Raw genomic sequence first — 23473 nt, forward strand, 5'->3', positions numbered from 1 at the left:
AATGCAAGATTTGACTAACTAAGCAGGCATAGTCTGACAAATCACAAGTGGCATCCTCACTCCAGTGTTGCGAAGGGCCTCTTCAATCAGTGGGAAACAATCTGGCGGGATCTGTTTGTCAGCATTGAGAACGCAGTGTCACAAATTGTATGTGCTAGGTTTCCTCTAAGGCAATTTATATCAGACTCATTTCGGCTAAAGGGGAGCGACTGGCTCCTGTATGCATCCCCACAGCTACATCTTCACAAGATCAAGACAGGACTGGGCTCAAATCATTCTAATTGCCCAGGACGAGGTAAGGAGAGTGTGGCATCCAGAGCACCAAAGCGCTTTCCCTCCGATCAGGCTACCACTTCAGAAGGATCTTTAGTCTCAGCAAGAGGACAGTACTCTGCATCCGAGTCTCCACAACCTACACATTCATGCATGGAGATGAACCGTGGCAATTGAATACATTTAATATGCCGACAGAGGTGGTTGTCATCCTTGCATGCCGATACCTTTGGACAAAGTCCATTGATGTGGAGGCTGGGAGAAATTCACTGTTTTGGATAGTGCCTGAAATACCAACTACTTACAGGCCGAACTTACTGATGTTCTTTTGTTTCTTTTTTATTAGCCCAGAATGTTAGTCATCTTTTGTGATATGTTTTATTATATGTTTTAACCATGCCCCCTCATACCTATTTATACCTCAATGGGACCTTTTTTGGCATTTCTAGTATGCCCGTATTTTGAGCATATGCATTGCTATTCCTTAAAGGCTCTTAAAAATGAAAACCGTTCTCTTTGATATAACATTAGTTGCTGGTGCTATGTAAAGCGCTCTGATACCAGATTAGGGTCAAGTTCGCACTATATAAAACTCCGTAAAAAAAAGTATCTATTCTAAAGGTGAGGTAGCTGCAGTTAGAAGGGTCCGGCAGTAGAATAGATACTTAGCTTCAGTAACGCTCTTTCTGGTGAATAATGATCTAACTGCAGATTTCTTCCTGACTTCCTGACAGATTTCTTCCTGACTGTCTGTAGATTTGCCTCTTAAACTTCTAAAATGGTTCCAAATAAGAAATAAGCACACTATCAACAACAAATTGTTCGGTGCTTTGCGTCTGGAGTGCTGAATGAAATAGACAAATTAAACTATACGAGGGGCCACGACTCCCTACTTAATTTCTCAGCGGAACCAAGATCGTCAGAAGTAACCTAGAAGGTGTATTGGTAGAGAAATTATCATTTCTTTGGTGTGTTATCTGAGGCCGACTACCGAAATTAAGGGATTCTCTTCCCCTATGTTTTACCATTAGAGCGTACAGGGCTCGCATAGTCTATTTTCTGTAGCATTACCCAACTAATTTTCCGATTATTCTGTTTTTAGCAGTGGACATGCAAGTTATTGCATCTATCAAAAAGAGCCTTAATGCCTTGGATGTTCCCCTTCATGTCCTTTACAGTTGACTTCAAACCACTTACTAACGGACTATCATAGTATCTACCAGGAAACTGATGGGTACAGGCCCTTATCTGATCAGCCTCTTTCCCCTGTTTGTACGCTGTTATTTCGATTGTCTTACATTCTTGACTTCTCAGTAAGCATTGATGGTTCTTGTGGGTTTCCTAGGGTTTGAAGAACTTGTTCTCCATTAGAACACCCATGAGTCATTATGATACTTATGAAGCAAGGTTTTGGACTGTATTAAATTCACTAACTGGTGAAACTACCATCCTTTGCCTTACAGCACCTGCCATTCTTTCATTGTAGATCTGTTGGCTCATTTCCTTCACTTCTTCCAGAAGAATTTTCGACTTCCATAACAACTGCCTTAAATGTCTTCATGGTGTCATCACTGAAATGCATCGTTGTAGCTTTCCACTAGTGGCCATTCATTTTGCGAATGCCGTTGAGTGGCTGTTTGCCACGTCTCTTCATTCTAAAATCACTTTCAAACGATGGAACAAATGAAAATTAAAGAAATCAAGCTGCCCAAGACAACGCTATGGGCTTTAATAAAATTCTAAAAACAGTATTGGAGATTGTTGAGCATGAAAATTCAATGTGGTGGGGGTGGATGGACGGCTGATGGGTTTTAAACCTCTTCACTTAGCAAGAATCGTGGACAGAAGTCTGTTTGAGCAAGTGTGGCTGGAAAGAGGCTTCACTGGCAGACAAAGTTTCTCGTAATATCTCTGTTGAAATATTAATGGTGGAGGAGGAAAAGCACCAGAGTCTTGTGTCAACTCCTCAGAAAGAGACAACTAACTGTGCAGAGTTGCATGTTGTAGTCATAGCAGAGCCCCCCCCTGCTCAAAGCGGGGGCTGGAACTGTGGACCAGTTGTAGGATGGTCAGCCCCGCCCGCCTCCCACCCCCCCCTCCGCCCAACCCCCCTCAACATGGTCTGGGAGATGAGTCCCTGGCATACACAGTTTAAAGTCAGTCCTGCATATTAGGGCATGGGGATGAACAACAGCTGCACTGCCTGGTATAGTACTACATTTGGTAGACCAATCTAATTCAGAACGTGTGCTAGTACAGTGGACAACATAGCAGGTTTATGGACCCTTGCTAAAACTACTTTAATGACTTTAAATTCATGTTCTGTTTTGTTGAATATGGCACAGATTTTAATAAAATGGAGCACAGCTTAGTGAGGTGCAAGCTCCATTGAATGAGAGTTGCCCTATTATCTTTCTGTTTTGGTGAGGGCTCTAAACATTCACAGGTAGGTGCATATTCGAACTGGCTGTGATGGGGTCGTGCTCTCGAAGAACTATGCTAACCACTTTCTAGTAGATTTATATCGAAGTTTTGTTCTCTCCGAGAAGTCATCTGGCGGTGATAAGTGACTTTACTAACTTTGGCTTTTATTTTATATGGCCCCTTCTATTTGGATTTGAATTTTTTCTGGGAAGTGAGCAACAATACTAGCACCCAGTCATTCACCAGGTAACAATGCAATTTGTTGCCCTTGTCATGCACAGTCTTTTGTTTTCTTTGACTTATTTCATGATTAGTGTGAGCTAGGCCTCTGAGCTTACCAACCCTGGCTTGTAGTTTTTTTTGTTTGTTGCAGTTTTATATAGGGCGAACTCGACCGGAAGGTATCAGAGCGCTTTACATGAGCACAAGTTTCATTACAGACTGACATGTTAATTTCTAGGCACGGGGAGATTAAGTCATTTGCCAAGGATGTTTGAGCCTCCCGCTAAGACTCAAACCTGGTTCCCCAGCTTCAAAGTCAGACGCTCTAGCTTTTAAGCCACATTAGGAAATCGGTGTAATTGGCATTCTCTAGTAGAGAGCCAGCTTCATCTTCTGTATCATTTTCTCAGTCGTCTTTTGTCATTGTTAGTGGGCTTTGGGGTTAAAGACCATATAACAGCTCAAAAGCGGAACAACCCAACTTCTTTGGACCTGCCCTTTGATAACAAAGAGGGCTAGTGGCAGTAGTTGGTCCCAGTTCTTTCCTTCACTCGTTAACATCTTTTTCAAGGTGAGACCCATCGGTTTTGGGATGATATATGAATGTTTTGATATGGGTTAGGTTCAAAAGCTTACATACCTGCTGAATTCATCTAGATACAAAGGGGGTCTCTTGATCTGTAAGGATTTATTTTGGGAATCCCACTCTGCTGAATACTTTCATTAACAGCAGGGCTATGTTGTTGGTTGTGGTAGATAATAAAGTTATTGCCTCAGGATAGCGAGTTGAATAGTCAACAATAACCAATACGTATTAATTACCTTTTACTGAATTATGGGAGTAGACTGATTAAATCCATCTCAATACGTTCAAAAGGCTTCCCTATGATGGGTAGGGGTTGGAGAGGAACGGGAGGGGGCCGTTAGGGTTTTTCGCTTCGCAATACCTCACAATCCTGACAATACTTTTTTTATAGCGGCGTAAATTCCTGGCCAGTAGAAATGGCGTTGAACAGCTTGGATGGTTTTATGTGTTCCTGTGTGTCCAGCCAAAAAATGGGAGTTGGAAAATATGATCTATTCACAGAATTCGTGAGGTACTAGCAATTTGGGACTTCCTCCCTTATCACTGATCTTGTATGTGATTCTCATGATGACGGACCTCTTTCCATGTATTCTGTAAAATGGCATCATTAATCTGGATATGCCTAAAGTTCTTATTCGATGCCCTCCACTCCAACCTGAGTAGTGTGTTCTTGGGTAAGTAATTGATCTGTCATGGGTATATTAAATCCCTTTAAACCATAGACTGTTTGCACCCCGAGTCTATGAGGGCTACCAATCGTTTGTCATTTATTTATCGACTTACGTAGAAGCAGTGACCAAGTTCCTGTGCATATAGGATGGAGCGAGGGGCATAGATGATCTCCATGGGCTTTTCCTTTCTCCTTGAGAGGGCAGACTAGGACGATGTGACCAGTCCCCACAATCAAAACACTGTGGGCTGTTTTGGTTTGGGAACTCTGTGTTTTGGATTTTGGTTTCAATGTGTCCACTGGGTATTCAGCCACCCTTTTTTGCTTTTCCTACACCATTCAGGTGTATTGGGTGATGGCCTCTTTCTATCTTCCCAGAGGCAAACCTGGGTTGGGCTGTAGAAAAGGTTGTGGCCATCTCCACTGCTTGTTTTTTTGTGATGTTGGTGTAACCATTTTTGGGTAGCAAGAGGAAGAGAATCCAATATTACTATAAATATATCTTTTTCATAATGACCTCCTTTCTGCTCTCGCTGAGTTTCAACCACCTATCGGCTGCCAGTTTTAACATAAATAACCGGGTTTTTGGATTGTCCCCTGCAGTTCCCTTTTCCTTTTGAAACCAAACTCAATAGGACTCAGCATCCATACCCAAATGGTCTAGAATTATCCTTTTTATCTCCTCATACACTGTATTCACATACACATTGGCAACCTTGTATGCTGTCTGTGCCTTTCCCATTGAAAGGGAGGCAAGAAAGACCAATTTGCTGGGGGACACGCACAGGCCCGTGAAGCCTTTTCAAAGTTCAGTATAAAGGCATCGGTGTCCTCTCTGGCCACATATTTTTGCGACGCAACGTTAGGTTCCATGGATGTTACGCCTCATGTTTCAGATAATCTGGAGGTGAGCTGGACTTGGTCCCCAGCCACCTTATGCAGGCTATCTACTTGGGCTTTCAGGGAGTCTCAGAAGGTTTCCTGATCTGTCTTTACAGCGGTCATCTGTTGTTTGATGGCCCATTCTAGTTTTCGTAGACCCTATACCAAATGTTGAATGAGATTCTCCATTTTGACTTCAATGGAGGGGTGCCTGCATTCTCCACCACGTGTTAAAGGTGCTGGATGTATCTAGACAGGAACAGTATCCGTGTTTGACATCTTTTATGTTAATCTCCTTGATTTAAGAGTGGTATGCTTAGTCCCTGACATCCAAGGAGTTCTGTTTCTTGCTGGGTAGTTTGGTTAGACACCCGGACCACTGGTTTCGAAGTATTCCCTGCAAAAGAAGAAAAAAGGCTCAGGCCTGATTCTTTTTTATTTACCTAAAAGTTTGGGGCATGGGTTTTGGGGTTCTGTGGCTTTATGCTACAAAGAGTGCTCCGGTCACCATATGCATACCTCTTCTCAGACGTAGCTGTTCCAGTGGAGGGGAATTAGTGTTAAATGGCGCTATGTTTTTAGGGGTCAAATGCTATGGAAAAGAAAACCAAAGGCCCAACTTGGACCAACAAAATAAAGGAGTCCGTTCATCAACGGCTCTACAGCACCTTTCACTGGTGTACAGAGAGCTTAGTGCTCTGTCTCCCTCTGCTCTTTTCCCTGCCTCCTGTAACCGCCCAATTTCTCTGTCACTCTGGGTCTTCGAAATGGAGTCTCGGTGCTTCTCTGTGGATCGTGTCAGCCTCTTCTCTGGATGTCACCTGGTCGTGCTTTCCATTGGTGTTGACTTTCTTCTTAAAGGGGGCGTGTTCCATTTTGTTTTCCTGCCATATCCAATCTCTGTGAAGATGTTTGTTTTCCCAGTTCCAGGTCAACTGTGAGGGAGAGTTGCTTCCAGGCGTCCTTCGCATTATTACCTGAACTTGAGTATGGTGGTTAAAACAAAGAATAGGTGTTTGGGCCAAGGATTCATGGATGCCGGTCACATACAATGGGGTGGGGGTCTGCTCAGTAAGAGCGCCATCCCCATCATTGTGACCGGCATTGAGTGTTGTGGAGTGGAAGTGCATGGAGTGGTGTAGAGTGTAGTAAATTGACATGGAGTGAAGTAGAGTAAAGTGTTGTAGCGTGCAGTGGCATAGTGGAATGGCATAAGAGGAGTATGAATAGTGTGTTAACGCACTACCATTATAGACAACACATTTTCAATTGAAGTGACCATTGCATTTGCACAGACATACAGTTTTACTGATACACGTATACTCAGCTCAAACAATGTGTGGACACGTCATCACCTAGTGTATTGATTTGTTTTGATCGTATTCAAATATTTGTTTCCACTGCACTTCAGAATGACATAAAATGGGCTTCATTTGTGCTTTTCTAAATCTGATATTGAGTGTTAAAACCTTAAACAATTTAGTTTTTTTGAATACATGGCTAGATTGGAATTTATAAACTGTAATTTACTGCAGTCATTTTCTTTCTCTTAGCCCACAAAGGTATTTGAATGAAATGTTACTTTTTGGATAAGAACAAAATGTTTGCCCAAGTAGATGTGTTGGATCTAACTAGGGTATGGCACATTGAAATTATTCACAGTATTACAATTTGGGTTAGTGGCTTAAAGATATGCAATTGGGGGACCGCCTCACTTATTAACATGCTAGACCTATGAATAAGACAATACATTTCTCCCTTTTTAGGTCGAGCTATTATATCCCACAGGGATTAATAGCTCGAACATATAGTAGGGGAAACAAACTCTTGAACAAGGGCGGATTACGTCCAGTTCATGTGGTGCACTCATGTGAGATGCGCGTGCACGGCAAACCCATCAGCCTCGCACCAGACTTCAATGAACCAGCCACGTCACACCACCATTTTTCTGTCCCCAATCACACTTCAAGGTCTGGCGCTCCACGCCCCCACCACTCTCCTACTTTCCTCCCACCTCCCACGGCCGATCTTCCCATTCACGCGCTACTTTTATCACCAGTGCTTCTTGGTCATCTGCCACCACATTCCCATATTTACTAGCTCTTCTTGCACTCATTTTTTGCTGACCGCTGGTTATTGTTAGAAGATTATTGCCCACTGCTGCAGATGTGACCCTGCCCTAATAATTTCCTATTGATGACCTCCGCCCCTCGTGCCCTCTCACCTGCTTCACTTCAGAGACAGACCGCAACGTCCTCGTAGTACATACGGCTCCCGGCCCGCTTGTTCGCCATTTAAATCAACACCGCAGTCAATCAGCGGCACGCGGCGCTCGCACTGACATCATCGAACTACGCTTCTCATTCTACGTTGCCGGGAACCAAAGTGGAAGCAAAACAACGACTTGCTTGGATTATTCATACAGAGTGCCCGAAAGTTGAACAAGACAACTTTGTCATTTATTTATTATTGTGTTTTTTTGTATAGTGCTTTTAGTTCCTATTCGGTAACTTCAGTGCAGGCAGTGGATGCGGCATGGTTGTTTTAAGTCTGGCTCCGAGGGGTGACCAATGCGTCTGCTGTGTGCTGCCTTGTCTTCAATTGTAACCTCCCATGGCGACCGGCCCCCTTACTTCAGTTATTACAGGGAACGTGTTTTTAAGTTTGTGAGCACTCTTTTCTTTACTTGGTTTTTCTTCGTGCAAGCACGACTTGCGCTGCTTCAGCTGGTTATTATGTCTGCATCTAAGAAAAGGATGCTTGTGTCACTCGGACTGCAACTTATGAAAGTTGGAGTTGTCTCAGTTTAACTAGAGCCGTGCCCTCTTTGCGATACATGCATTTTAGGCGCACCATATAGAGGGTATGGTGTACTTCTTGTTTTGAGAATACTGACCGATTCATGGCCCTTTGGCAGGCGATAATCTGACAACATTTGATCGAACGGTGCCAAGTTCAGGCATGGGTCTGTTTGTTTTCTCGATACCGTTATGTAGTTGAAAGGGGAGGGTTTATGGGGAGTGCATGCTTTCAGCCATATTCTGGCTATTTCATATTGAAGTCGCAGAGCAAGCAAACTCTCGTCTGGCATGAACGGAACGTGACGTCAATTCGTATTTTGTTTTTATTAACAATTTGATTCCAATAACTATCCATTAGTCTTCTGGAGGAAGTGACACAACCTGTGTCTTTTAATATTTTTGTCGTTCAGCTGTGTTCTTAAGTCAACGATACTGAGCTCGCCCCTGACTTCACTTCTTAGTAAAACAGATCTATGCGCCAAACGCGTGATTGCTGCGACCACGATGTAAATGTCACTCGACACTGGAGCAATGTAAAGGGAGCTCTTATCAACTGGCATGCTTTTGTTTTGGTTATATTATCCCTGTCATGCCTGCTGCTCTTCGTAGGTAATGTGCCTTGCGCTCAGATGTAAATCGAGGTTCTTGCAGGATGCTCTTGTTTTTTAGGGCAACGATTTGATTTTTCTAAGGAAATTCCAGTTAGAACTTTTAATGACCGTAAAAAAATTATAACATGGCCCGAGCCACAAAACATAATGTTACATTCAACCAGGGTTATCATTATACCCATAGCACTTTGGATACTATAATTTGTAGTCTTGCTTTCATGTTGCATCTTTGAGCTGCCTAACTGTTTGTAATGGTTTCATTTGGTGTTGGTTTTACTTGACCAATATAAATGCATAGTTTTTGACTGCATGTAGGCCAGCGCCAAACGACCCACACCGTAACTGGATTTTACATAAACCCGTTCTAACTGGGCATTGCAATTTAACAAGGGTCCTGCTAGTAGCACAGGATACATTAAGGCCATGTTCTTTTAAGTGTGTGTTATTTTCTCAACACGAAGACTGATTGAATCCATGGAACAGGCCCAGAGTGAATGTAACCGAGGACGGAAATAGGTACTTTGAGGTCACAAATTCAGCTGCCTTTTTTGCTTTGCACTCCTTTTCTGCTGTGTTGCAGTCAAAACTTCTGAAGTAAATATTATTGAAGGGGGATATGGCTCAGGTCGACTTATTTGCAGCATTTCTGAAAAGTTGTTGTCTAATTTAACATTAACTGAGGCAGAGAAACGATTAGTATTATTTGTGGGACATGAAGAAAAGCTTCTTATTGACATGTAAATAGAAACCTTTTCCTGTTGGTCTCGTTGGTGCAATGTCACATCCTTTTTCGATTTCAATTACTTTATTGGTTTTTCGAACACAAAATTAATAAAAGATACAGAGCAAAGGAGTAAAAGTACACCAATTCATCAAATGCCACCTTGGATAAAAGTAGATGGGACCGACCGACTCATCTGCAGCCCCATCTACTCAAGCGGCTGTCTGCTTTCACCCAGAACCGTCTATCTGATTAAACCAGGCTGCACGCACCCATCACATCCGTTTTTAGGTCGAGCCAAGCGCAGCGCGCGTGCGCTACTCTATGGGGAGGCCTCTTGGAATGACTCCAGACTTTCTCAAAACTTTTCCATGTGGTTTTTCAACTTCCACACATTCTATTGGCCTTTGCGTGTGGCTTTTAAAAATAAAAGCATGCAATTGGCCAGTGCATGTCCCGCCTTTTCTCTAAAGGTTTCCTCCCACGGCCTTTGGGTCTCAGGAGCGAGCAGCGGCGCGCATTGTGCCAGCTGCACTCCTCCTTATCGTGGCTCATGTTACAGCGCGGTCACTTTCACTTTAGCGGCTGCGCTTGTTTCTTTGTTGCTTATTCAGCTCCGTCACTGCTCCCAGCTGCTTGTGTCCTCAGTAAGTGTTGAGCTTCTTTGCATGACCTCCCACTTCATGTAATCACCCCGTGGCACACACCCACCCGTCACTTTTTGGGTATTTACAATAATTTAATCCCAATGCCTGGCATGTTTTTAGGTCCAGCTATTATATAGCTCGAACATATAGTAGGGGAAACAAACTCTTGAACAAGGGCGTATTATTAGGTCATTTGGTGCACTCGTGTGAGACGCGCGTGCACAAACCCATCGGCCTCGCTCCCATTTGCTCCCCGAGCCAGGCATCTGAAGCTTCCACAGCGCGCGCTCGGCCTCACTTCCCCTCCCACCCTTCCGACTTTAGGCATTCAAGCGTGAAGCTTTACCAACGTGCGCTCGGCCAGCTTTAATTACCCCAACATTCCTCCCTCATGTTTCCTGTCTTTCCTTGCCTCATTTCTCCTTCTTTTCTTCATTTGATCCAACCTCTCTTCCTTTCCCTCCCCTCACTATTAATCTTTATTTCTCATCCATATTTACGTTTCCTCTTCCTTTTGCTTCTCCTTATGTCACTCTTATTTCCCGCCTATCCCTCTTTGTGCCTCAGTTCCACCTTCTTCTCTTTCGTTTCCCTTTCTTCTTCTCTCTTTCCCATCTCTCTGTCAGAGTCCCTTCCCTCTGTGGCCACGCCTCTCTTCCTCCTATACTTTTCTTCCTCTGACCCCCCCATTCATTTTACTCCTCTCCTTGTCGCCCTTCCTCCTCTGATATCCCTCTTCACTCGTCTCCCGTCCTTCACCCTCCCCTGTACTCTCAGTTCCAGTTCTCTTCTTCCGACCCTCCCACTTTATCTTCTTTTTAGGTCGAGCAGACCTAAAAAGCATGCGAAGCATGCTTTTGTCTGCGAAAGATCTTTTGCTGGCGTGTCTGGGGGAATGTGAGACGGTGTACAAGCAAGAGCCTCTGCCGTCTCCGATTTGCCCTCGAGGGCGCGCACGGCGCTGTGCACATCCCCTGCCTGCCATTCACATGCTCTCGCAATCCAACACCACACACGCATGCGCACACACACACACACGAGCGCCCATGCACACATGCACATACATACAGAGACACCCACCCCGCCCCCGCAGCAGCACACACACAGAGACACACACACACACACCAGCGCACCTACACACGCACGCACACACACATACATACAGAGACCCCCGGCCCCCGCCCCGCCCCGCCGCACACATACACAGAAGCGCACCCCCCACCCCCCCTACAAGTAAGGCCCACTTACCGCCACTCCGGACATCTGCAGCCTCCGCGGGGCTCTTTCTCTGGCCAGGCACTCCGTGGGCGCGGGCTTCACAAAACGGAAGTCCCGCCCCACGATACGTTTCGTTTTTGCCAGTGCGCGTGCGCGCGCACGTCTTGTATTTTTAGAGCACACTATATCTCTCTTGACAGCGCTAAGAGGCTGCTTGCCTCACCCTCATTTCATATGCATTGCACCACCCTCCTGCATACTCTCTGACTCAAAACCTGGCAACTATTGTGGAATGCTATTGCCCATATTGTGTCATCATTTTACCATTCCAAGATGGCCAATACTTTTGTTCTGCATGTGGCAGCCATGCTGGAACTTAAAAAATATATATATACTATGTCCAATACTACTGCAAGACAGCCAACCGCTGCTGTGTTTAATTTTATTTGTTATTGTAAGCATGTGCCCACCATGTTTATGTGCCACCTTGCTTTCTTTTTTCTTGTCATTCTGCTTTTAATCTATTTTTCATATGTTGTTGAGTTTGAGTGTATAGTTTATTGTGGTTTTGTAAGTGGGTGAAATCAAGAATGAATACGTGGGTAGATTAATGGAAGCAAGTGTGCAAGGATGAGTGACAGAGTACATGTGTGAGGATATAATCTGAGTGTCTATACCCATCAAGGATTTAAGAGGCACTTTCCTTTATAAGCAAGACCTGTTAGCATGCTTTGTTGCCTATTTACGCTCATCAGAGCCAAAGACACCTTCACGCCGCCATTGAAACAGAGGTCACGTATTTAAATGTGCAGCATAAACGTGCAGGAAAGTGCGCACGTGACATGGTATGCGCGTGTGACAACGCGCGTGGCAATATTTACTCGTGCAGATTTGAAACGGTGTGTTTACTGTGCTGAGGGGCGCCGGGAAGACAGGGTCGCGGATGAAGGGTCGTAGGTGCTCTGGGTCAGGATAGCCTTCATCCCCGCCTGGGATTGGCTCGGGGATTAGGGCCCACATAGGAGATGTTCGCATTAGGCACGCTTGGATGACGATAATGTGTAATTCTGCCATCAGAGGCGGCCAGCTGCTGAGTCAGCACAGGGTGAGAGCATTAACTCCTCGGGGAGCAGGCTCAGCGCTCGGGATTGAGTTATGAATAGGAAATCGACAGGGCGTGGAACTGCAGCGTTAAATAATACGGGGCAAGGGAATTACCACAGGAATACATCATGGGAGAGTGCTAAATCCACGGTGTTACCAGAAGAATACCCTGCTGCATCAGTGTGCAAAACTCAGAACATAACAACATGTACCCCACACTCCTGCACAACAGAGACGGGATCTCTTTGTTTATGATGTGAACAAGATCACACATGCTGCACACAAACACAGTGCACGAGTGTATTGGGAGCAGCTGCAAAGTAAACTGCACTGTGGATGTCCATGCAGCGCACCTCGAGTTTCACAGACACTGTGGGACATTTTCTCATTGAACTAGTTTTCTGTGAGCTATGAACATAGAGAAGACACAAATTACAATAACAATTTTGAACACGATTATTGGTATTTACGTGAGATTATGCTCGTATAAAAAACCATTGGAGTTTGAGATTTAGATTCAATCTATGAATCTGTCTCACACACTTATCACACACTTAGGGCCGTTGCTTGTGAGGAATAAATTGGGAGTAAACTCCGATGAATGAAAAATTTGGTGAAATTGATCATCCGTTTTCAGTTACACAATGCCAATGCTTCCTACCAAGGATGGAAAGGGGTGCAACTTGTGTTTACATCCAATGCCAATCCTAACCACAGATGGACAAAACATTTACACTCACAACGTGTATGTTTTGGGAAAAGAATAGTACGTATTTTTGTCAATGGGACAAAGGTATAGACCAAAAAATATTAGTAAAAGCATTGGATCTTGGTTTATCAATATAAACACCTGCATAAATTGACATTGGGGGTCAGACCCAAAAGACCACAACACACCCAAAGACCCACACATTCAAACATACACCATACACAGTTGTGCGCACCCCACTGAGGGATCTACAAACCTGATGGGTTGATGTATCCAGAGTCCGGTTAAAGGACATCTTTACAGACTCCTTTGAAATGCACAGAAGTTAATTATATATTGGTGATGTAAGGTTGCAAAAAGGGTAAAGTTCTGAAAGTCATCAGTTATTGCCTTAAATAATACATAACATCCATCCATGCTATACAGCACAAGATGATGGCATCAATAAACAAGCATTTACAATGCAATAGGTCTCGCAATATTAAAGTTTGAGCTATTGGCATTGTAAATGACAATGCCTTTTTTTCATTTGCATCGTTGCGTAAACAAGCACTTTGCACTTATAGTCCATGCTTATGAGAAGCAAGGCTGGAAGTCTCTTTTACTGCCAGCTTTGCTCATTGTAAGCAAGGAATATATGTTCAAAGTGCGTGTTTATGCACCGATTGCAGGTTTTAAAAACAATGAATAAAAGACATTGTCATTTACAATGCCAATTGCTCCAACTTTAATAATGCGAGACCTATTGCATTGTAAATGCTTGTTTTCTTCCCTTCCCGTCGCTCATTCCCCACCCTCTTTCTTTCCATACTCTCCCTCTCCATATATACTCCCTCTCCTCCTTGGTTTACTTTCAATTGACTATTTTGCTTCCTGCCCCCCCACCTCCACCCCGCTAAACCTTTCTCTCATTCTTCCATCCTCTTTATTGTCTCTCCTCGTTCCTTCACAATCTTTCTCTCTGTCCCTTCTCCTCCCATCCTTTCCATTATCACCGCCCAGACCCCCGGTTAATTGTGTTGCTTTCCCTTTCTTTCTAAAGCTCCGATAGGTCATTTCTCGATTAAATATTACCAGTCCTCCGATTGTTTCCATTCTAATATAGTGAACAGAAAAAAATATGTGGGGGAATGAAGAAAGAGAAGTTCTACAATTCTTGTAGTACAATCTGTAGGTATAGTGAGGGTCATACTCAAGGGGGGAGATGTACGCTTACTTTAAAAGTAGGAGACCAAGTTGGAGTCCCGGCGCCCGCTCACCATCCTGTGATTCTGGGCAATGTCTTCCCGATGCCTAAAAAATGTAATCTAATCATTTAAAGCGCTCCAATGCCTTTGGGTCAAATTCACGCGATATAATACTGCGCGATATAATACTGCAAAATAGAACCCTCCATTGGATGGCCAGTTCACATCCAACCCAGCGCCCTTTCCCTCTCGCGCTTTCTTCGTGCCCTTCCGAAAGCTCTATTATAAAGGCCTCCAGATCTGCAGAACCCTCTCCTCGGTTTGTCCCACCCACCGTTTCTCCCCCACCCCCGGTCACCTACGGTGACCATTTGCTACCAGACACTTCATGCGCGCCGCGCTCCGCCTCTGCTGCCACTTCAACTCAACAGGCTGCATACCACCTCGCTCGCCAATGTCCCTCCCACCCTTCCTTTGATGTCCGCCGCGAGTTCTTACAGGCTAATGGCCCTACCCCAGCTCAGAGCGCGCATCGCTTGTTTTCATCTATTCTCTCACTTTACTTTCCAACCCCTTTCCCTCTCGCCCATACGTTTTCTTGCTCTCACACCTCCTCCTCCTGTTTGTTGTCTCATAGATTCCCTTCCCTTTCTCATGGTTTGCTCTTTTTCCCTCCTCGCTTTAGTGATCTTTCACCTCATCATTCTGCATCTCCACGCCAACCCTTCTTTCACCCCTCTTCTCTCCTTTCTCTTTCCTCCTTATTAGCTTCCCACAGCACCACTCAACGCCACAGCACCACTCAACGCCACGGCACCACTCAACGCCACGGCACCACTCAACGCCACGGCACCACTCAACGCCACGGCACCACTCAACGCCACGGCACCACTCAACGCCACGGCACCACTCAACGCCACAGCACCACTCAACGCCACAGCACCACTCAACGCCACAGCACCACTCAACGCCACAGCACCACTCAACGCCACAGCGCCACTCAACGCCACAGCGCCACTCAACGCCACAGCGCCACTCAACGCCACAGCGCCACTCAACGCCACAGCGCCACTCAACGCCACAGCACCACTGAATGCCTCAGCACCACTGAAGGCCACAGCATCACTCAGCACCACTGAAGGCCACAGCATCACTCAGCACCACTGAAGGCCACAGCATCCCTCAGCACCACTGAAGGCCACAGCATCACTCAGCACCACTGAAGGCCACAGCATCACTCAGCACCACTGAAGGCCACAGCATCACTCAGCACCACTGAAGGCCACAGCATCACTCAGCACCACTGAAGGCCACAGCATCACTCAGCACCACTGAAGGCCACAGCATCACTCAGCACCACTGAAGGCCACAGCATCACTCCGCACCACTGAAGGCCACAGCATCACTCCGCACCACTGAAGGCCACAGCATCACTCCGCACCACTGAAGGCCACAGCATCACTCAGCACCACTGAAGGCCACAGCATCACTCAGCACCACTGAAGGCCACAGCATCACTCAGCACCACTGAACGCCACAGCATCACTGTGTGCAACCATTCAACAACTACTGGTTCTAATATGTTCTCTCAATGTTTCAAGCTTTATTACAAATGTCACAAAAAGATATTAATATTTCACTGCTGTTCTTGGATTTTCATCACAATAAAATACACTGAACATAATCTTCCCATAAGTTATTTACAAAAGTTTAAGCTTTTGCCATTATAAATTACAATAACTTTTATTTAAGTATTAATTATTAAAAAAAATAAAAGCCATTGTTATTTGTAATATTAATACATCTAAGTCATGTAAATACAACACATATTGCATTACAAATGCTATAGGTGTCATGTTTGCAAAAGTTAAAACTATTGGCATTGTAAATGACAAAGCTATTAATTTCGCTATTTTCAAAACCAACACATAAATAAAATATTTGTCATTTACAATACCAATAGCTCAAACTTTCCTAATGCGAGACCTATTGCATTGCAAATGCTTGTTTAGAAATATTGCAAACACTTCACTAGGGTAACTGAATTGACATGCAGTATGTGTATGATTTATTTTAATATTTCATTCTTTGCAAAGGGCGCATCATGGTTTTATTGTTTACATTTTAGATATTTGTATTGATTGTACAACACGAAGGTTGACATTACTGCCATAACAGACCAAATGCAATAGTGTACTCTAACATTGTAGCCAAAATAAGAAAGGTAAATTCCATCATACTTGAATGGTTGTTGGTTTGAGTTTGAGGTTCCATGCAATTAACTAATTTAAGTTGTATTTCCTTTGCAGATGGCCCACCATGTTAGTATGTTCTTATTATTTTATGCCACGAGTTGTCAAACAATACTTCTTTTGGAAAATAAACAAATAACGTTTTTATTTTGAGTCCTGCTATATTTTACTGTTTATAAATGTTAGTTTGTATCCAAAGGGCATGTAGGAAAATATATTCTTATAAATGTGAAATGCAGTTTATGGTTAGCAGGATTCATGTTGTGCATTACATTTCATATTTTAATGTATCTATTAAATGTAACAACACACTATGACTTGGCCTAATTATTTTTGCATGTGTGATATGAATTCTGTCATTTTGTATTTTTTCGTTATAATAATTTTTGCAATATGGTTCATATTTTACCTACTGCAATAAAGTACTTAACTTGAACTTCGTGTTTTATATTTTATTGCCTCATTTTAACATTTTGTTTGTCTACACTTAGAACAACTCTCTGATCTGAATCAGGCTTTCCTTCAGCGTGAAGATCAACTCCATGAGTTGCAGACCAACAATACTTACCTTTTGAACAAGCTTGAAAAAGAAAGGTATAATGCTTATCCTATTGTCCAGCAGTGATCGGTGAAATGGTTGGATGCTGGGTGTGGTGTGCTGGAGCATTCGGGTGCACTATTGAGTCACTAGGTCCTGTGAACCACATTAAAGATGATTGTTGGCTACAATTTGCGTTCGATGTTGAGTGCTACATATGGTGTTCTGCAGTAAGGAATGGAGGTTGGGGATGGGCTATGTGGAGCTTCTATGAATGGGCCACAGATTGTGTGTGCTTTTGTGGTTTCTGAATGTATGAGAACTGGCATGCTGGGCATTGTGTGTGCAAGTAAGAAGCAGAAGGACATTCAAGCAAATGGAGAACGAGTGAGCACAAATGAGGATATTTTCTTGACCATGCACTCAACAGTGGAGGATACAACTTCCGCACTCACCATGATGCCAGAGGCCTTGAAGAAACTAAAAAACAAACGTGATGGTCTTGAAGACCGATCTAGATAGTATTACACTAGGATAAGGTGTGTTAAGTAATCCCATAGGGCAGGGCATTGAAGTCTACTCTGCAACCATATTTCACCATGTCCTGTGAGAGTATAAAATCTTGGCATCATGCATCATCAGAACTCACAGGGTGGATGCACTGAAGAGTGCATTTGAGGCCCAAATGAGAGACATCCTTGCGAAGTATATCCTCAACAGCATTGAAGGACTGAAGATTATGGGAAGCTAGACTATATAAAGCCAGAAAATGTGAGGATAACACAATTCATCTTTCCAAGAGCTACTCTAGAGTGCCTTAAACAAAAGAAGAGCCCTCCAGGAGGTGACAAAGCAGACTTAGATAGAGATTGGCAGTTCCTTTTGCACTGGTATTGAAATTGAACTCCAAGAGCCACAAAATCCGACTTTCGTAGGAGGGAGAATCACTGTTCGACCTGACAAAGGCTGATCTTACTGACACTGACTAAAATAAGTCTCATTCCTGAAACCACCAGAAAGCAAGATGGTAACTAAGTCGTAACAGCAGAAAAGGAGGTGGCAGGCATTTGCCTAGTTACAGAGAGAAAGACTGAACTGAGCTCACAGGTTGCAGATGAAAGTGCATTATAAGATTCTGTAATGGATGTATTCCATACTATGAATTGTAGACATGTCAAATGTGTTCACCAGACCGAGGAGGGATGAGAGAATAGACTGGATGTGGAGTCACCGATGCCCTCGGTATGTATCAATTTCCCATCTTATTTCAGTTCTGATAGCTCTAAGCTAGGAGACTTCAATTTAAAGTTTCGATGGTGGGAAAGGGATTTGGTTTTAAATGGATCCCATTACCAAGGGATACTACTAATGCTGCAGTCAGGATGGCTAGCTGTGAATTTAAGGATGAATGGGAGAGCTGAGAATGAGCGACTGCTACATTACAACTAGATGGTCACTGGGCATTTTAAGCAATCAAACTCTACAGTCAAACTATGCAAGATCTGGGAAATCCTTTTATCAGAATCTCTCAGCAACATTTGCTTAGTTGAAACCCATTTGGTCACCAAAGATACTCCATTTGACACAGAAATAATACCCTAAATCATCTTTTGTAGCAACCAAACAGAAGGTAAGAGGGTTGCTGTCCTTGGATCTCACATTCAATGTAGCGGCGGTGATAAACAATTAAAGAAACAGTCAGATATGCAATACTCATGGGTAAAATGGATGTAGGGTAATGCTGGTAGCCACCCACGTTTCAAACTCCATTCGAGAAACATTCCAGACAAATGGCTATTTTTAGGGACAAACTGTCAGGAGAGATTATGTGGCTAGTGTATTGTAATAGAGTATCTAACATATTGCTAGATAGACAACCCAAGACAGTTAGTCTAGTAGTGGCATGACTTGCATTTTCGCAGACCTGTGGTTCCAATATATGTGGAGAAATACTCATCTACCTGGGCCTGCTTCCCCCCCCGCCGCTGTTAACTCTCTGAGTTTAGCTAATCATCCTTCGCGCCCTCCGCTCTCCTTCCCCTTTGTTCTGCTGTGTTGTTTTGCTATACCTTCTATTACTTGGTAAAGTTGTTTCTGTGCCTTTTAATCTTTTGTGAAGCAGTCTTTATGCCTGTTACTATATTGTGAAGTCGTTTCTGTGCCTATTTGTGTTGTGCTCAGTTTTGACTGCAGTCCTATTTGTTTTTGTGCGTTATCATTACTTTATTACTGTTGTGCTTGTCCTGATCGTGCTCATTTTTCTCACCGCTCCCTCCCTCCGAATGCCCCTACCTTGACCTACTAAATGGAGGCTGCAGTGTGATCCATTGAGCAGGTCCATGGGCCTGCTCCCCATTGCCACCGTAAGCTCTCTGAGTTCAGTTGATCACCCTCCGCGCTCTTGATTAACCTCTGTGCCTCTTCTCTGCTGTCCTGCTGTATTGTTTCGTCCTCCGTGACTGTTGTTTTGCTGTGCCTGATATTACTTGGTAGAGTAGTTTCTGTGCCTTTTATTATTTTGTGAAATCGTCTTTACACCTGTTACTATATTTTGAAGTTATTTCTGTGCCTATTATTTCATTTGTGTTGTGCTCCCTTTTGACTGCACTCTTGTTTGTTTTTGTGCCTTATCATAATTTCTTTGCTGTTGGGCTTTTTCATATCGCGCCTCTAGTTTTTCCCTGCCACTCCTGCCTCCCAGAGCCTACTCAATGGAATCCTTCCACCCTGCACTGCTACACCTTTGCAGACCTCTGAGCCCCAGATCCCAGGCACATCGACAACAACTACTGCTGCTGCACAAACCACCAGAGATCCATTCTCAGGTCAGCACAGCTGCTTCACCTGCTACACCGAGGCAGCAACAATGCAGTAGACACCACAAAGATGACTGCGTCCACCACTCTGACCGAGACCGCTATGGTCCAAATCCAGTGCATTCTACTCCATGCACGATACATGCCACAGAGATCTGGGACACAATCTCATCCCTCACGGCGGACGACGTCTTCTTCACCGAAACCTGACTGAACTCCGCACCGGACATTGCCACCCCCCAAGGCTTCAAAATAACATGCCGGGACTGAACCAACAAACAGTGGCTAAATTGCCTTGATGTACAAGGACACCATCCACTGCACAACCTCCTCAGACAATTCGACCCCCACAATGGAGCATCTCAACTTCCAACTCCAAACACATGGACAAAAGCACCATCAGATACACCCTCACCTACAGACCACCAGGACCACGACCCAGCTTCTACAATTCCATCCCCAAACTCATTGCCCCTATCGCCATCAAGTCAGAGCACTACGTCTTCCTAGGGGATCTTAACTTCTACCTCAATGACCCTAGCGAAACATCACAATGACCTCCTGGAAAGCATGAGCAACAATCGACCAAGGCAACTTGTCACCAACCCTACCCACATCTCAGGACACACGCTCAAGGCCATTTTCACGTCCAGCAACAGAGTCAATTACTCTTGGGTCTCACAACTCACCTTGACCGACTACTACAGGGTCCACCTCACCACCTCAGGACCTACGAATGCTAGCACCATGCTTCTCGGATCCACCCGCAGGAATTGGAAAAAGATCTTGGAAGACCAGTGGAACAGCACTCTCAACTCCCACCTCCCAGGCACAACTTCCAACCTAGAACAGGCTGCTAAGAACTTCTCCTAGTAGATCACGGAATGTGCCAACACATTCGCCCATACCAAATCCAAAGGATCTGCCTGAAGAGCCAGCTGGTTCCCACAAAGCTGAAATCTACCAAACACAACTGCCAGCAACTAGAAAGCAAGTGGCGCACCGGCAAAGAGACAGGAGACCACACCACCTTCAAGACAGCACTCAACCAGTACCACTGCTTCCTGAAAGAAACAACACACTAGCAGATCCCAAAGAAGCCAGCACAAACTGCAGCAAGGAGCTCTTTGCCATTGTGAAGGAGTTCTCTAACCCTGCAGACACCCGTAATTAAATTACCCCTCCCAGGAACTGTGTGACACCCTAGCTAACTTTTTCCACAACAAAATCTCAGTCATCTACAAAAACGTCAACCCTCCGCGGCCGACCGCATCAGCCTGTTCATACCCACATAAATAGATTTAGAAAATCATAAGCAATTGCTATTTGGAAGGGGTTCGTTCAGGGCATCCCTTCCTAATAGTGATTCTTTATGGTGTGTATTAATGTTTTGTGACCAAATTCCGGCCATTCCCAAATGGGAAGGAGTCCCCTAAGGGGCCTTTTCCCCTTTGAGAATGGAAAATGACATCAATATATATTTTTAAGAGTAGTCAGTCATCCCCTGCATGACTGCCTACTCTTAAAACATGAAAGTAACATCATTTAAAAAAAAAGAAATTAAAGTTTTTATAAATGTATCCGGTTTTCCTTTAAGGCAAACGACTTTACATTAAAGAAAAGATATAAAAGATTGCTTTATTTAAAAGCAGTCAGTCATGGTGGTATTCTGTCCTCAGGTGGTTACTATCCCTGTGATGGCTGTCATTCCTAATGGGTCGCAAATTGCGACTTACCTCATTAATAATCTTGATGATTTGTAACTCACTAGGAATTGCTAATTAAAAAAAAACCTCATTTATTCAGAATAGCTATTTGAAAATCGATATTCCTAATGTTCGCACATCTGGCCTTTAGTCTGCTACAGGGCGGAATCGGAAACATGATATCCTTGCTGTAGTGTGCTGCAGCGATGGACAGATCGAGTTGATGAATGGGGAAGAAGTGACTGGGTACTGGCTGTGCTGTAGCGCAACAGTGGGCATAGGGCTGTTACAGGAATGGCCATACATTACGTGCTGCACCATGCTGCTTTGATTGACCGAGTTCATAGGTACTGTCTGTGCTGTGTTGCAGTGATTTGCTAACGTTTATTACTACTCTTAGATGGGGAATCGCCGTTAAAGAGCAGTTTTCTTCCACTTTGTGTATTAGCACTGGGAACAAGAGTGGTCATTAAATGTGTACTGTTCATTGTGTTTGATTTCAGTCTGCAGTGTGGGGAGCAAATCAAAGAACTCAAAGCACATTATGAAGCCAGTGTTGGGAAATTACTGGAAGCGGCTGACCAAGGTCTCCCTGAAAAGGTACACTTTTGAACTCCATGACCAGGTGCCTGTCGAACCTTCTGGAAAGCAAAAGGCTAGCTCTGGGAAGTTAATTAACCAAGATGACCTAAAATGGGTTAGACTGCCTGTATTTACCAAACATTTGTTTAAATGAGTTGTATGCTGACCAGCAAGGCAGAGCGTCATTGTTCCTCCGATTGCTGTTCTTCTAAACCCAGTTGTTCCTAATTTTGATTTGTCTACGAGGGGAAATTGGAATCTGTCTTGCCATGAATTTACACCCATTCACTTTTGAAATGGAGCTGTAAGTCTTTTTGGATCTCTCCTCTTTATTGCGTCAGCCCAGCTGATCTTGGAGTGCTGGTTTTTGTTTTGCATAGATGCAGATGATGGCATTATGCAGTAGCCTTGTGGATAGCAATGGAATTATATAGCAAAAATAGCGTGTATATGTCGTCAGCAGGAATAACTAATACGTTTGTGATTAAATTGATTGGGTTTATCAGTGTTTTCGTGAACACCATTGTAAGATTTCTTTATCATCCACTGCAATCATGTGTGAAACCAACCACCCTATTTTTCTAATAATTTGCTTGAAAGTGTTGTTTTATGCCATTTTAACTGTAATCTGCCACGCTGTGCACTACAGTTTAGTCATTGATATGGGGGAAAGGAGAGACGTATATTTTGTTTTAAATGTACTTAAGTTTGTTTTGACTGCCACAAATTGACCTTGTACATGTTTTGCAACTTCTGTTTGAGAAGGATTTCCGCACAACATGCATTGCTTCTATTTGACTGCAGATCATATATGTTTCCCTTTGTGATTGGCACCAGGCAATATCATAAATATTTCCTCCTCTTACCTTCCCTCCATGCGACTAGACGAAGTTTCTGCTCTCTTCTTCATTCCCCATTTTGAACTCCAAGATTGATTATGGTGCACTCAATCTGAGCTACTTGAGCTCTTTTTAAAGAACAAGGTCCAGGGTTTTTTAAAATAGATTTTTGGTAGTGTAAAAGAAGCAGAGTATGTGAAGCTCAGAACTACTTTGAACCAGTTTTACCTCATCAAGTTCCTTCTGTGGGTGCATTGAAAATGTTGACACTGTAGCACACTCTACTAAAAATGTTGTGGTTTGTGATGTATCTTTTGGACACCTTCTTGGGGTGAGCCCATTACTAGAGCTAGCCTTTGGCCACTGGTTAGCTACAAAAGTATTGGACGGTAGCTTTAGGGAGTAGTCCTCACCAGGCCGAAGGAATCCACATCTGTACCATGCCTTCACAATTTGCTTTTCAGGCTTCATCTTTCCAAAAATGCATAGCATAGACAATCTCAATAGTTTCCTTGAAACTGTGTCACTGTCTGTCTGTAAATCAATTTAAACTTCCCCATAATTATGTTTTAGGAGCTGTTCTGCACTGAGACTTGTGGGATTTTCCATCATCCTGCGAAAGCTGCTGACCTTAAGCAGAGTGATACCCACTTTCTTAAATTAGACTGGTTTCAGAGCATTTTGG

At 43.8% G+C, this 23473-nt stretch overlaps 1 protein-coding gene across 3 annotated transcripts in view; it reads left to right on the forward strand.

Annotated features, from left to right (window-relative positions):
• The window catches only part of GOLM2 (golgi membrane protein 2), a 416514-nt gene that overhangs the window by 109090 nt on the left and 283951 nt on the right, over positions 1 to 23473 (forward strand). For all 3 annotated transcript variants that reach the window (XM_078682961.1, XM_078682960.1, XM_078682959.1), the window contains exons 3-4: positions 16799 to 16901; positions 21871 to 21967. In XM_078682961.1, coding sequence (XP_078539087.1) covers positions 16799 to 16901; positions 21871 to 21967 — 200 coding nt within the window. The remainder of the gene's footprint in view (positions 1 to 16798; positions 16902 to 21870; positions 21968 to 23473) is intronic.

This window comes from Lissotriton helveticus, chromosome 3_1, assembly GCF_964261635.1.
Source record: "Lissotriton helveticus chromosome 3_1, aLisHel1.1, whole genome shotgun sequence".
Classification (NCBI taxonomy): domain Eukaryota; kingdom Metazoa; phylum Chordata; class Amphibia; order Caudata; family Salamandridae; genus Lissotriton; species Lissotriton helveticus.